Source organism: Triticum urartu, chromosome 2, assembly GCF_003073215.2.
Source record: "Triticum urartu cultivar G1812 chromosome 2, Tu2.1, whole genome shotgun sequence".
In the NCBI taxonomy this organism is placed as follows: Eukaryota; Viridiplantae; Streptophyta; class Magnoliopsida; order Poales; family Poaceae; genus Triticum; species Triticum urartu.
This window is the reverse complement of record NC_053023.1, coordinates 269,052,714-269,069,087: the sequence shown is the minus strand read 5'-3', so window position 1 is coordinate 269,069,087 and position 16,374 is coordinate 269,052,714. Positions and strand designations below refer to the sequence as shown.

Here is a 16,374-nt window from a genome sequence, read left to right as displayed (position 1 = left end):
CTATGCATAGGGATTTTGTGAGCAAACAACTTGTGGGAACAATAATCAACTATCATAGGAAGCAAAACAAGCATAACTTCAAAACTTTAAGCACATAGAGAGGAAACTTGATATTATTGCAATTCCTACAAGCATATATTCCTCCCTCATAATAATTTTCAGTAGCATCATGAATGAATTCAACAATATAACCAGCACCTAAAGCATTCTTTTCATGATCTACAAGCATAGAATTTTTATTACTCTCCACATAAGCAAAATTCTTCTCATGAATAGTAGTGGGAGCAAACTCAACAAAATAACTATCATGTGAGGCATAATCCAATTGAAAACTAAAATCATGATGACAAGTTTCATGGATATCATTATTCTTTATAGCATACAAGTCATCACAATAATCATCATAGATAGCAACTTTGTTCTCATAATCAATTGGAACCTCTTCCGGAATAGTGGATTCATCACAAAATAAAGTCATGACCTCTCCAAATCCACTTTCATCAATATAATCATCATAAATAGGAGGCATGCTTTCATCATAATAAATTTTGCTCATCAAAACTTGGGGGACAAAAAATATCATCTTCATCAAACATAGCTTCCCCAAGCTTGTGGCTTTGCATATCATTAGCATCATGGATATTCAAGGAATTCATACTAACAACATTGCAATCATGCTCATCATTCAAATATTTAGTGCCAAACATTTTATAGATTTCTTCTTCTAGCACTTGAGCACAATTATCCTTTCCATCATACTCACGAAAGATATTAAAAAGGTGAAGCGTATGAGACAAACTCAATTCCATTTTTTATATAGTTTTCTTTTATAAACTAAACTAGTGATAAAACAAGAAACTAAAAGACTCGATTGCAAGATCTAAAGATATACCTTCAAGCACTCACCTCCCCGGCAACGGCGCCAGAAAAGAGCTTGATGTCTACTACACAACCTTCTTCTTGTAGACGTTGTTGGGCCTCCAAGTGCAGAGGTTTGTAGGACAGTAGCAAATTTCCCTCAAGTGGATGACCTAAGGTTTATCAATCCGTAGGAGGCGTAGGATGAAGATGGTCTCTCTCAAGCAACCCTGCAACCAAATAACAAAGAGTCTCTTGTGTCCCCAACACACCCAATACAATGGTAAATTGTATAGGTGCACTAGTTCGGCGAAGAGATGGTGATACAAGTGCAATATGGATAGTAGATAATATTTTTGTAATCTGAAAATATAAAAACAGCAAGGTAACTAATGATAAAAGTGAGCGTAAACGGTATTGCAATGCGTTGAAACAAGGCCTAGGGTTCATACTTTCGCTAGTGCAAGTTCCCTCAACAATAATAACATAATTGGATCACATAACTATCCCTCAACATGCAACAAAGAGTCACTCCAAAGTCACTAATAGCGGAGAACGAACGAAGAGATTATGGTAGGGTACGAAACCACCTCAAAGTTATTCTTTCCAATCAATCCGTTGGGCTATTCCTATAAGTGTCACAAACAGCCCTAGAGTTCGTACTAGAATAACACCTTAAGACACAAATCAACCAAAACCCTAATGTCACCTAGATACTCCAATGTCACCTCAAGTATCCGTGGGCATGATTATACGATATGCATCACACAATCTCAGATTCATCTATTCAACCAACACAAAGGACCTCAAAGAGTGCCCCAAAGTTCTACCGGAGAATCACGACGAAAACGTGTGCCAACCCCTATGCATAGGTTCCCAATGTCACGAAACCCGCAAGTTGGTCACCAAAACATACATCAAGTGGCACGTGGTATCCCATTGTCACCACAGATATCCACGGCAAGACATACATCAAGTGTTCTCAAGTCTTTAAAGACTCAATCCGATAAGATTACTTCAAGGGAAAACTCAATTCATTACAAGAGAGAAGAGGGGGAGGAGAAACATAAGATCCAACTATAATAGCAAAGCTCGCGATACATCAAGATCGTGCCAAATCAAGAACACGAGAGAGAGAGAGATCAAACACATAGCTACTGGTACATACCCTCAGCCCCGAGGGAGAACTACTCCCTCCTCGTCATGGAGAGCACCGGGATGATGAAGATGGCCACCGGAGAAGGATTGCCCCCTCCGGCAGGGTGCCGGAACGGGTCTAGATTGGTTTTGGTGGCTACGGAGGCTTCTGGCGGCGGAACTCCCGATCTATATTGCGTTTTGGAAGTTTTAGGGTATATGGAGTTATATAGGCAGAAGAAGCACGTTCAGGGGAGCCACGGGGGCCCCACGAGGCAGGGGGCGCGCCCTAGGGGGGTGGGCGCGCCCCCACCCTCGTGGGCAGCTCCCGTATCTTCTGACGTGGGGTCCAAGTCCATCAGGTGTGTTTCCTTCCAAAAATAACTTCTCCAGTTGATTTCGTTCCGTTTCGACTCCGTCTGATATTCCTTTTCTTTGAAACACTGAAATAGGCATAAAACAGCAAATCTGGGCTGGGCCTCCGGTTAATAGGTTAGTCCCAAAAATAATATAAAAGTGGAATAATAAAGCCCAATATTGCCCAAAACAGTAGATAATATAGCATGGAGCAATCAAAAATTATAGATACGTTGGAGACGTATCAGCGGCGGGGGCCAACCTCCCGGGGGGGGTGACTTGTGCTAGCTGCTCGGAAGCTATTGCGAGCGGCTAGGTGGTGGTGTCCCTCCCGTGAAGGCTACTGGTGTTATAGCTAATGCTGCTGCTGTGGCTGCTGAATATTACTATTGTTGTTGCTGCGTGGGAGGAAGAGGTATGGATGTGATGTCGAGCAGGGGTTGAAGCTGCTGCTTGTCGTTGGTGCGATGAGCGTGGAGGTTGGCTGAACTGTTGTGTGTTGCAGCAGGTGCTATTTGGAGAGAGGGTGACAGTGGCTGCAACTACTCGCCAGGGGTAGAAGAAGGGGGCATTGCTGTTGCGTGTGGTTGCCTGGGAGGAAGATGACACATGGTGAGGTCATTGGTATGTTCAAGGACTTGGTGGAGGAGTCTAGGGTCATGGATTCGGTGTGGTCGGTTGATGGATGTTCGTGTGATGTCAAGGGAGGACGAAGGCATGTAGGAAATAAAGTGTGAGAGGACGAAGAGATGTAGCCGGGCGCAGTTGTTGGGAGATGTGTGCCTCAGCATGCAGAGACTTGGATGCCCTGCTTGCCGTTATCTAGGAGAAAGCTATGCTGCGTGCATGTCTGGCCTCCGCCGAAGTGTCCTTTGACACTGCATGGGCAAGGGTGGCTTGCATGATGAACACGGCAACCTTCATCAGGGAAGAAGATCAGTTCCCCTTTCTTCGGCGGGCCTCGCTGATGCTGGAGTGGGAGGGAACCCGATTTATGAGTGAATTTCTTAATAATAATAGCGTTTTCATTAGATTGGTTTAGGATGATGGTAGTCGTCTTCATCTTCTTTGAAGATGGCATCATCTATAATAAGTAATCTTCGTCCCTTCGTTTCATGACGAGATCTCCTTCCGCAAGTTAATGGTGGTGTTGGAAGATTAAATTTGTCTACGTATGATCCTTCAGATCTTTCTTCACCAGATCGATTTTGGATATTTTTTTCTCATGGTCACCACGAGGAGGATTGTCCTTGCAATATCTGTCCCGACTGCTACGTCCTTGACAATGGTGATTCGTACTCTCGGCTCACAACGACATCGATCTGATTGTGTTTTTTTTCCTGAAATACCAGTGTTGATACTCTTGCCGACCTTGGCTCAAATTAAAGCTATGGGAGAACCCTCATAAGTATTTACAGCTCCACGGTTTAATATCTTTGTTATTTTTCTATGGCTGCCTTAAAAAAATACAAGATTGTGTCATGAAAGAAGAAAGAGCCTGAAGATCTCAAAGATATGCTTTTTTCTTTTAGACTTTCTTTTGTAATCGCTGCAATCAGCTCATGCATGTTGTAAATTTGGTACTATAAATATATCAAGGTATTGATTATAAAAAAGTGCAGTTTAAGATAATTTCTAAAAAAAGGTTTAATACGGATATATAACCAATTTTTTAGAACAATATATAACCATTTTTTTTTGCGGGTGGACATTATATAACCATTTGAAGAGTAGAAAATTGACAGTCTAAGGCTCTAAATTAACCAAGCATACGAATTGCCCCTTTTTATTAGATTTCTATAAAAAAGACAGACTAGGACACTATACACTATTGGAGCTTTATCACACGCGAAGAAGAACCACATGTGTTCGACGCATGCATGCATCACTTGACGAGGTTGGTTATGGCGATGCCAATGATGGTCGTCTGCAGGCAGTCGGCGCTGTACCTGGGCAGCGGCGACGGGAGCCCGACCTTGACGAGCCCGCCGTCGCACCGCTGCAGGAGCGGCGCGACGCTCGCCATCTCCTCCTTGGCCGCCGGGTACCGGCGCGCCCTGAGCTCGTCGGAAGCCTCCGCGAAGGCCAGGCCCACCTTGTCGTACGCCTTCACGCACGCGTCCATGGCCGCCTCGGCCTTCTTGTCCTTGGGCTCTGGGAGGATCTTCCCGTGGGTGAGGTCGAAGATGGCGTCGTCGGCGAGGTTGATGCCGATGAGCACGGCCGTCTTTGCCAGGCCCCACGTATCCGCCTCCGCCGCGCCCTCGGACGCCAAGAACTGGCGCACGCAGAACGCGGACGTAACACGCGCACCGGTCGCCCGCCCCTCGTCCCTGCACGTGGTTCGATCGTCGCGTCCGCGCCCCACGCCGACACGACGACGAGCACGGCGGCGGCCGCGGCCAAGGGCGAGGAGGTGGGCGCCTTGATCATCTGTACTCTTGGAAGATCTGCTCCGAAATCCTTACCAGTGTGAAAATCGGAAGCGAAGCGCATGTGGGTTTTATATAGGGGAGAACTTTTCAGGAGAGACGTATAGAGTGGAGATGTGTGGGTCAGTTTGCATGGAACAGGGAGAGGCAAACAAGTGTCCGGTTTAGTTACCCCCCGCAGCTGACTGAGATTTGGGCTTGGCATTAGCCGTGTAATGATTCAACTCGACTGTGCTCCCTAAAAAAAACTTGGCTGCACGAACACAACAAAATAGCATTAGTCTTTTCCTTGGAATGATTTCACACAACAAGTGAAAACATTTCGGTTTTGCTAAACACCAGGCACCTCAAAATTTCTTACGCGCAATCGATTTATATGAAGCACGGAGGCGAAGACATCGACGCTGCGGCGAGCGAAGCAAGGCACTGGAACGCCGGCAAGGCCTCAGACAGGAGAGTCCGAGGGTTGACAAGTTCGGGTGCGCGGGGGAAGGGGGCTGCCGGCGCGGCAGAAGAACATGAGCTGGGAAGGTTAGAGGGACGCCCTGGGCGATGGCAGCACGACAATGGGTTGCGGTTAGGCACGCGGGGATCGATAGCATGTGGAGAAACAGAACGTATGTGATAAACCTACGAAAAGCCTACGTAAATTTACGAAACATGTCAAACTTATCTAAACATCCGTCCTGATTTTTATGGGGGTGGGCCTCAGCCTCCCCTAAAAACCAATCCTAATCTTTCACGATGACTATTACGTAAACGTAAGTACCTTCCTTACGTAAGTCTAGGGTTGCCCAAACGTATGTCGCGGGGAAGAAGCAGAACACTGCACCGCGAGGGATGACCCTTGGACGACGATGTAATGGTAAAAACACAATTGACCGGAACTTAAATTCTTTTAGCCACCTGATGAATAGATGCCCCGAAACATTTATGTCTATTTATTTTCCAGGACCAAGTTGAACACAAGCCTCCTTTTCAAAAAAGCTTCAACGCCTTTACAATAGCAACAGAACACCATAGGCTTCCAAAGCATATGGTCCCGAATGAACAATAACAACAAAAAAAGATCATGTTCATTTGTAATTTCTTGAAAACATACATGTCTGTATCTTCTATCTACGGTCAAAATTGGTGAAGTACTTCCATTTGTTGTGATCAATCTGCGCTCTAAACCGACTAGTTTTTAAAACACTAAATTTTTTCTTCAACACATGTTGCAGTGTTTGTGTTTGTTATATAATAAAACTTATGGACACCTAAAAAGACATTTTTTTGGAAAAGGAGGATGGCCCCCGACCTCTACATCTGGAAGATGCATGCGGCCATTTTATTAATTATTCTTAAGGATCTTACAAAGTAGAACAACAATATGCCTGAATTTGCCATCTTGGCAACATTTGCCGCTACTCCTATCGAAATGATGAAGAGGTGCAAGCTGGGCCACATGCCTAGACCTCTCACTTAAACCTAACATCTAAAGCCAGAGGCCCGACTGAGCCATCTGCCAGGTCTGCGGCTCAAACCGGTCCGACGCACTCACATGTGTCGTCGCCGCCGTCTTCCGCTGGTCCATCTTCAGAGCAGATTGAGGTGACAACCTTGGCAGGTCCTCCGCCATCGATGCCACCACGACGTCAAATGACGATCTCCACCTACGCGAGCCTTGGCAGGTCCTCCGCCATTGACGCCACCACGACGCCAGACCTCCACCTACGCGAGTCCATCTCCAAGCAACGAACGTAAATCCATGCTAGGATAGGGCCACACCACCGCCGTCACCCACCACCCACAAGCGCCACCCAACCCCAAGGTTCCCAAAGCGGCGCCTTGAAGAAGGGAACGGTCGTGAGCGCCACCGCCGCCCAACAAAGTTAGGGCTTTTGCCCGGGAGACCTAGGGGAAGGTGAAGTGAGGAGATCAGTCCATACCGACGCCTCCAAGGAGGGGAACGACGCCCTCAGGCGTCGCCGTTGGTGCGGGCGGGGCACCCGATCGCGCGCACCGGCCGCCGCAGAAGCCTCCACCGACCGCCAACGACCACCGGATCCCGCCGCCTGTCATGGATCTAAGACTGACAGTAGAATAGGGGGTAGGTATTAGGAGGCAAGATCTTAGCTATGGAGTAGTTGTACACACGAGTTTACGAGTTCAGGCCCTTCTCGGAGGAAGTAACAACCCTACGTCTCGGTGCCCTGAGGCGGTCGACTGGATTGTATATGTGTGTGTGAGTTTACAAAAGTGCGAACCCTTGTCCCAGAGGAGGGGGTGGCTTGTATAGAGTGCGCCAGGACCCCAGCTCCCCTTCGTTACACAGGGTTCAATGTTCATAAAGGTCGGACGTTACTGGTAACGTCTACAATAAAGTGTTATAAATGCCCATAAAGCTATGGTTTAAGTCACGACCGTTACAGAGTGGAGGGCTTCTCATCTTCTGATGGTCGAGTGTCTTCAAGGTGATCGAGTGTCTTCAAGGGAGTCGAGTGAGCACATCTTCAAGGTCGAGTGGATGATGTTTTCTCTTTGACCGCTTCTGATTCTTTGCAGAGATGTCCTTGGGGAGGGTATGCTGGACAGATCCATGACCCTACCCTAGGTACATAGCTTCATCAGTAGCCCCCGAATGGATCAGGGTTTGAGTTAGGAGTTGGGGACACTTCTGACCCATTCTCTGTGTTACGAGTGTATCTCATTCTGGAACAATGAGTTGAGGTGAGGACGTCGACTCCTTTCTCAGTCGCCTTGGTCCATTCTTGGTTTTTGTCGAGTGAGTTTTCACGGTAGGATTCCGAATGATGATGTAGAGGAAGTTTGTCTTCAGTCTGACAGGTTGTTCTGCACTCGCGAATCTTGCGGGATTCGAATTTTGGGAAGCGCGCCAGATGGATGGAACTGAGGTTATCGGGACGGATTATGCAAGTCTCCTCGATCCCCGTGCCACCTTTTTCGCCACGTATTGCGTGCGCGACTGTTGCGTGATTTTTTAGATTGCCTGGGTCCACCAGTTAGTCACTCGGATGACGACCTTATAAAAGGCTTCAGACCAGGCCTCTGCCCCGTGCGCTCCCATTCTTTCTTCTTCTTATTCTTCTTCTCTCAATCTCTCCGCCACGCTCGCTTCCGCCCTTGTCGCCGGACCTTCGCTCGAGCTCGACCCGCCGCCATGGGGAAGGAGAGGACGGTGGCGCTGGAACGCGCGAAGAAGGCGACAACGAAGGCGAAGGGCAAGCGGACCAGCCGGGGCGGATCATCGTCGAGGTCCGGCCTGCCGGCGGGCTGGATCCAGGGCGACTGGATCCGCTCGACAATCACGCAGGACGACCTCGACGACCTGGTGGAGGGGGGACTGATCCCCCACAAGTCGGCATGGCTCCCGGGGAACGAAACCGAGCCGCAGCCGAGGGAGGGTGGGTGTGTTCTCCTCGCCACCCACGTGGATCGCGGATTTTCACTGCCCCCCATCCTTTCTTTCGGGGTTTTTTGAACTTCTTTGGGGCTCGACTCCACCATTTCACTCCCAACACCATAGTCTATCTGGCCGCTTTTGTGTCGATGTGCGAAAACTACCTAGGTTGTCGACCGCACTGGGGTCTTTTCAAACAAATCTTCACCTACCGATCCCAGTCGGTCAAAAAGGCCAAGTCGAGTGACGAGAAGACACAGGTGATCCTGATGTGCGGGGGTCTGGGGATCCAGATGAGGAGCAAGAGCAGTTTCCCAGCCATGATTCTTCCCGACTCGGTTCTGGGCTGGCAGTCGACTTGGTTCTACTGCATGGACCAGCCGACCCCGGGCCAGTCGACTGGACTTCCTCCTTTATCTTTGGCTCGAGTGGAGAAGCCCGCTCCCCTGAAGGTAGTTCCAGAAGAGAAGGCGCAGGTCAAGGTGCTGGTCGAGCGGGTCGTCCAGCTTGTCCGCGATGGGGTGACCGGGATGGACCTGCTGGAGGTCTTTCTCGGTCGACGCATCCAACCTCTTCAGGCGCGCGATCATCTGATGTGGATGTACTCTGGGCTCGAGGATTCCACTTGAATCTACCCAGAGGACGTCAGTGAGGATACCTTGGAGAAGTGGTTGATGGGGATCACCAGCAACAAAGACAACCCTCGGGGGTCTAGGAGGGTGATCCCATTTGACAACTCCCACCAGCCGGAGCAGGTATAATTCTGTCTTATCAAGTATTTTTCCGATTCACCGAGTGATATCTTGTTTATGGTCGATTGAATTTCCTTTGATCGTTATCTTTTCAGGCCCTCATCGAGATGTACTCAATGCCCAACGGGGTGCAGGACCAAGGGGATGAGGAAGAAGGGAGCAGTGGCGAGAGCGGCGAGGAGCATTCGGAGGCCGAGGAAGACGAGGAGAGCGACGAATCTATTGACGAAGAAGTCGACTCGCCTCCTCACAGGGAGAGGAGATCCAAACAAGCCCACGACCCGGTGAGTGTTCTGGACTTGGTGACCGCACCGACTGGCCAGTCTTCGAAGTGTCCTAGGACGTCTTCCCCGACGCCGACTGAAAAGGCTCCAAAGCAGTCCAAAGTTGTGCCGCCTCCAGCACCGAAAGCGCCGAAAGCCACCTCCTCCGAGCCGCCAAAAGCTTTGCCTAGGATTAAAGTGACCTTTCCTACTGTCTCCGGGTAACCATCTGACTTGTCTTTTTCGTCGACTCAATTAACCAGACGTAACCGATTGAATGCGGGTCTTTGCAGTGCTGCTACGTCAGGAACCTCTTCTTTCCAGTACCGGGACGAGGAAATGGAAGATGCGGTAACCTCCAACCCAGGTATCAACTCTTGCGATTTTGCTCTTGATTCTTTGGTCGATTGCGTTCTAGTGATTCACTTGGGATCGAATGACCTGCCTTGCAGCTCCACCCAACATCATTGATCTTCCAGATGACGATGAAGATGTGGCTCTTAAGCCCAAGAAGAGAAAGAAGGTAGCAGCTGGCAGGATGGCTCGGCAAGAACCAACTTCAACACCTTCCGTCTGTCAACCTGAAGACGCGGGCAGGGCCTCTGTGACCTTCGCTGCGCCCTTGTCGAGTGGGCATCCTGCACTGTCGACTGCTCCTGTGATTCCTTCGGCTATCCAACTCCACGCCCCAGAGCTCCAAGCCGTCGCACTTGGGCCGTCTGCTCACTTTTTCACCAGCTACCCCGTCCCGGACAACCAGTCGGAAAGCAGCTGTCGGAAGGGCCACCTCCCCCCCATGCCCGACCAAACTGAACATGGCCTATAGTATGAAATTTTATGTGGAATGCGGGTGGTTCAGCCTGGAAGACACCTCTTTACTCGGGTGTTGCATGGAACACGCCATCGGGCTGCCAAAAATTACTCTCTCCCTTTTTTTACAATTTTTCTCCTATCGATTGGCCTAGGCGTCGTGTGCGCTTCCGTTCTCGTGTTATACTGATTAGCGGGGCACCACTATTTTGCTTGAGATTCCGGAGCATCCTCCTTTGTTACGTTGTCGCCCTTTCAAGATCCCTGTGGCTCGTCTCATCATCTGGTGCATGCTTACCCGCTCTCGATCATTCATGTCCTGCTTGCGCTCGGACTGGCCTCCGCAGCTGCTTCCGACTGGTTGTCCGGGACGGGGTAGCTGGTGAAAAAGTGAGCAGACGGCCCAAGTGCGACGGCTTGGAGCTCTGGGGCGTGGAGTTGGATAGCCGAAGGAATCACAGGAGCAGTCGACAGTGCAGGATGCCCACTCGACAAGGGCGCAGCGAAGGTCACAGAGGCCCTGCCCGCGTCTTCAGGTTGACAGACGGAAGGTGTTGAAGTTGGTTCTTGCCGAGCCATCCTGCCAGCTGCTACCTTCTTTCTCTTCTTGGGCTTAAGAGCCACATCTTCATCGTCATCTGGAAGATCAATGATGTTGGGTGGAGCTGCAAGGCAGGTCATTCGATCCCAAGTGAATCACTAGAACGCAATCGACCAAAGAATCAAGAGCAAAATCGCAAGAGTTGATACCTGGGTTGGAGGTTACCGCATCTTCCATTTCCTCGTCCCGGTACTGGAAAGAAGAGGTTCCTGACGTAGCAGCACTGCAAAGACCCGCATTCAATCGGTTACGTCTGGTTAATTGAGTCGACGAAAAAGACAAGTCAGATGGTTACCCGGAGACAGTAGGAAAGGTCACTTTAATCCTAGGCAAAGCTTTTGGCGGCTCGGAGGAGGTGGCTTTCGGCGCTTTCGGTGCTGGAGGCGGCACAACTTTGGACTGCTTTGGAGCCTTTTCAGTCGGCGTCGGGGAAGACGTCCTAGGACACTTCGAAGACTGGCCAGTCGGTGCGGTCACCAAGTCCAGAACACTCACCGGGTCGTGGGCTTGTTTGGATCTCCTCTCCCTGTGAGGAGGCGAGTCGACTTCTTCGTCAATAGATTCGTCGCTCTCCTCGTCTTCCTCGGCCTCCGAATGCTCCTCGCCGCTCTCGCCACTGCTCCCTTCTTCCTCATCCCCTTGGTCCTGCACCCCGTTGGGCATTGAGTACATCTCGATGAGGGCCTGAAAAGATAACGATCAAAGGAAATTCAATCGACCATAAACAAGATATCACTCGGTGAATCGGAAAAATACTTGATAAGACAGAATTATACCTGCTCCGGCTGGTGGGAGTTGTCAAATGGGATCACCCTCCTAGACCCCCGAGGGTTGTCTTTGTTGCTGGTGATCCCCATCAACCACTTCTCCAAGGTATCCTCACTGACGTCCTCTGGGTAGATTCAAGTGGAATCCTCGAGCCCAGAGTACATCCACATCAGATGATCGCGCGCCTGAAGAGGTTGGATGCGTCGACCGAGAAAGACCTCCAGCAGGTCCATCCCGGTCACCCCATCGCGGACAAGCTGGACGACCCGCTCGACCAGCACCTTGACCTGCGCCTTCTCTTCTGGAACTACCTTCAGGGGAGCGGGCTTCTCCACTCGAGCCAAAGATAAAGGAGGAAGTCCAGTCGACTGACCCGGGGTCGGCTGGTCCATGCAGTAGAACCAAGTCGACTGCCAGCCCAGAACCGAGTCGGGAAGAATCATGGCTGGGAAACTGCTCTTGCTCCTCATCTGGATCCCCAGACCCCCGCACATCAGGATCACCTGTGTCTTCTCGTCACTCGACTTGGCCTTTTTGACCGACTGGGATCGGTAGGTGAAGATTTGTTTGAAAAGACCCCAGTGCGGTCGACAACCTAGGTAGTTTTCACACATCGACACAAAAGCGGCCAGATAGACTATGGTGTTGGGAGTGAAATGGTGGAGTCGAGCCCCAAAGAAGTTCAAAAAACCCCGAAAGAAAGGATGGGGGGCAGTGAAAATCCGCGATCCACGTGGGTGGCGAGGAGAACACACCCACCCTCCCTTGGCTGCGGCTCGGTTTCGTTCCCCGGGAGCCATGCCGACTTGTGGGGGATCAGTCCCCCCTCCACCAGGTCGTCGAGGTCGTCCTGCGTGATTGTCGAGCGGATCCAGTCGCCCTGGATCCAGCCCGCCGGCAGGCCGGACCTCGACGATGATCCGCCCCGGCTGGTCCGCTTGCCCTTCGCCTTCGTTGTCGCCTTCTTCGCGCGTTCCAGCGCCACCGTCCTCTCCTTCCCCATGGCGGCGGGTCGAGCTCGAGCGAAGGTCCGGCGACAAGGGCGGAAGCGAGCGTGGCGGAGAGATTGAGAGAAGAAGAATAAGAAGAAGAAAGAATGGGAGCGCACGGGGCAGAGGCCTGGTCTGAAGCCTTTTATAAGGTCGTCATCCGAGTGACTAACTGGTGGACCCAGGCAATCTAAAAAATCACGCAACAGTCGCGCACGCAATACGTGGCGAAAAAGGTGGCGCGGGGATCGAGGAGACTTGCATAATCCATCCCGATAACCTCAGTTCCATCCGTCTGGCGCGCTTCCCAAAATTCGAATCCCGCAAGATTCGCGAGTGCAGAACAACCTGTCAGACTGAAGACAAACTTCCTCTACATCATCATTCGGAATCCTACCGTGAAAACTCACTCGACTAAAACCAAGAATGGACCAAGGCGACTGAGAAAGGAGTCGACGTCCTCACCTCAACTCATTGTTCCAGAATGAGATACACTCGTAACACAGAGAATGGGTCAGAAGTGTCCCCAACTCCTAACTCAAACCCTGATCCATTCGGGGGCTACTGATGAAGCTATGTACCTAGGGTAGGGTCATGGATCTGTCCAGCATACCCTCCCCAAGGACATCTCTGCAAAGAATCAGAAGCGGTCAAAGAGAAAACATCATCCACTCGACCTTGAAGATGTGCTCACTCGACTCCCTTGAAGACACTCGATCACCTTGAAGACACTCGACCATCAGAAGATGAGAAGCCCTCCACTCTGTAACGGTCGTGACTTAAACCATAGCTTTATGGGCATTTATAACACTTTATTGTAGACGTTACCAGTAACGTCCGACCTTTATGAACATTGAACCCTGTGTAACGAAGGGGAGCTGGGGTCCTGGCGCACTCTATACAAGCCACCCCCTCCTCTGGGACAAGGGTTCGCACTTTTGTAAACTCACACACACATATACAATCCAGTCGACCGCCTCAGGGCACCGAGACGTAGGGTTGTTACTTCCTCCGAGAAGGGCCTGAACTCGTAAACTCGTGTGTACAACTACTCCATAGCTAAGATCTTGCCTCCTAATACCTACCCCCTATTCTACTGTCAGTCTTAGATCCATGACAGGCGGCGGGATCCGGTGGTCGTTGGCGGTCGGTGGAGGCTTCTGCGGCGGCCGGTGCGCGCGATCGGGTGCCCCGCCCGCACCAACGGCGACGCCTGAGGGCGTCGTTCCCCTCCTTGGAGGCGTCGGTATGGACTGATCTCCTCACTTCACCTTCCCCTAGGTCTCCCGGGCAAAAGCCCTAACTTTGTTGGGCGGCGGTGGCGCTCACGACCGTTCCCTTCTTCAAGGCGCCGCTTTGGGAACCTTGGGGTTGGGTGGCGCTTGTGGGTGGTGGGTGACGGCGGTGGTGTGGCCCTATCCTAGCATGGATTTACGTTCGTTGCTTGGAGATGGACTCGCGTAGGTGGAGGTCTGGCGTCGTGGTGGCGTCAATGGCGGAGGACCTGCCAAGGCTCGCGTAGGTGGAGATCGTCATTTGACGTCGTGGTGGCATCGATGGCGGAGGACCTGCCAAGGTTGTCACCTCAATCTGCTCTGAAGATGGACCAGCGGAAGACGGCGGCGACGACACATGTGAGTGCGTCGGACCGGTTTGAGCCGCAGACCTGGCAGATGGCTCAGTCGGGCCTCTGGCTTTAGATGTTAGGTTTAAGTGAGAGGTCTAGGCATGTGGCCCAGCTTGCACCTCTTCATCATTTCGATAGGAGTAGCGGCAAATGTTGCCAAGATGGCAAATTCAGGCATATTGTTGTTCTACTTTGTAAGATCCTTAAGAATAATTAATAAAATGGCCGCATGCATCTTCCAGATGTAGAGGTCGGGGGCCATCCTCCTTTTCCAAAAAAATGTCTTTTTAGGTGTCCATAAGTTTTATTATATAACAAACACAAACACTGCAACATGTGTTGAAGAAAAAATTTAGTGTTTTAAAAACTAGTCGGTTTAGAGCGCAGATTGATCACAACAAATGGAAGTACTTCACCAATTTTGACCGTAGATAGAAGATACAGACATGTATGTTTTCAAGAAATTACAAATGAACATGATCTTTTTTTGTTGTTATTGTTCATTCGGGACCATATGCTTTGGAAGCCTATGGTGTTCTGTTGCTATTGTAAAGGCGTTGAAGCTTTTTTGAAAAGGAGGCTTGTGTTCAACTTGGTCCTGGAAAATAAATAGACATAAATGTTTCGGGGCATCTATTCATCAGGTGGCTAAAAGAATTTAAGTTCCGGTCAATTGTGTTTTTACCATTACATCGTCGTCCAAGGGTCATCCCTCGCGGTGCAGTGTTCTGCTTCTTCCCCGCGACATACGTTTGGGCAACCCTAGACTTACGTAAGGAAGGTACTTACGTTTACGTAATAGTCATCGTGAAAGATTAGGATTGGTTTTTAGGGGAGGCTGAGGCCCACCCCCATAAAAATCAGGACGGATGTTTAGATAAGTTTGACATGTTTCGTAAATTTACGTAGGCTTTTCGTAGGTTTATCACATACGTTCTGTTTCTCCACATGCTATCGATCCCCGCGTGCCTAACCGCAACCCATTGTCGTGCTGCCATCGCCCAGGGCGTCCCTCTAACCTTCCCAGCTCATGTTCTTCTGCCGCGCCGGCAGCCCCCTTCCCCCGCGCACCCGAACTTGTCAACCCTCGGACTCTCCTGTCTGAGGCCTTGCCGGCGTTCCAGTGCCTTGCTTCGCTCGCCGCAGCGTCGATGTCTTCGCCTCCGTGCTTCATATAAATCGATTGCGCGTAAGAAATTTTGAGGTGCCTGGTGTTTAGCAAAACCGAAATGTTTTCACTTGTTGTGTGAAATCATTCCAAGGAAAAGACTAATGCTATTTTGTTGTGTTCGTGCAGCCAAGTTTTTTTTAGGGAGCACAGTCGAGTTGAATCATTACACGGCTAATGCCAAGCCCAAATCTCAGTCAGCTGCGGGGGGTAACTAAACCGGACACTTGTTTGCCTCTCCCTGTTCCATGCAAACTGACCCACACATCTCCACTCTATACGTCTCTCCTGAAAAGTTCTCCCCTATATAAAACCCACATGCGCTTCGCTTCCGATTTTCACACTGGTAAGGATTTCGGAGCAGATCTTCCAAGAGTACAGATGATCAAGGCGCCCACCTCCTCGCCCTTGGCCGCGGCCGCCGCCGTGCTCGTCGTCGTGTCGGCGTGGGGCGCGACGCGACGATCAGAGGACCCGTGCAGGGACGCAGGGCGGGGCGACCGGGGCGCGTGACCCGTCGCGTTCTGCGTGCGCCAGTTCTTGGCGTCCGAGGGCGCGGCGGAGGCGGATACGTGGGGCCTGGCAAAGACGGCCGTGCTCATCGGCATCAACCTCGCCGACGACGCCATCTTCGACCTCACCCACGGGAAGATCCTCCCAGAGCCCAAGGACAAGAAGGCCGAGGCGGCCATGGACGCGTGCGTGAAGGCGTACGACAAGGTGGGCCTGGCCTTCGCGGAGGCTTCCGACGAGCTCAGGGCGCGCCGGTACCCGGCGGCCAAGGAGGAGATGGCGAGCGTCGCGCCGCTCCTGCAGCGGTGCGACGGCGGGCTCGTCAAGGTCGGGCTCCCGTCGCCGCTGCCCAGGTACAGCGCCGACTGCCTGCAGACGACCATCATTGGCATCGCCATAACCAACCTCGTCAAGTGATGCATGCATGCGTCGAACACATGTGGTTCTTCTTCGCGTGTGATAAAGCTCCAATAGTGTATAGTGTCCTAGTCTGTCTTTTTTATAGAAATCTAATAAAAAGGGGCAATTCGTATGCTTGGTTAATTTAGAGCCTTAGACTGTCAATTTTCTACTCTTCAAATGGTTATATAATGTCCACCCGCAAAAAAAAATGGTTATATATTGTTCTAAAAAATTGGTTATATATCCGTATTAAACCTTTTTTTAGAAATTATCTTAAACTGCACTTTTTTATAA

The 16,374-nt window shown here is 50.6% G+C and overlaps 1 protein-coding gene and 1 pseudogene across 1 annotated transcript; one reads left to right on the top strand and one right to left on the bottom strand.

The window, feature by feature from the left end:
* Positions 1-4,237: 4,237 nt before the first annotated feature.
* On the bottom strand, positions 4,238-6,405 carry LOC125536172 (pectinesterase inhibitor 8-like). Its single transcript, XM_048699335.1, has 2 exons — positions 6,311-6,405; positions 4,238-4,802 (listed from the first exon to the last, which is right to left on the bottom strand). Exons 1-2 carry the CDS (start codon positions 6,403-6,405, stop codon positions 4,238-4,240), a joined length of 660 nt encoding a protein of 219 aa, XP_048555292.1.
* Positions 6,406-15,546: 9,141 nt separating this feature from the next.
* Positions 15,547-16,095, top strand: LOC125541475 (annotated as a pseudogene).
* The last annotated feature ends 279 nt before the right edge of the window (positions 16,096-16,374 follow it).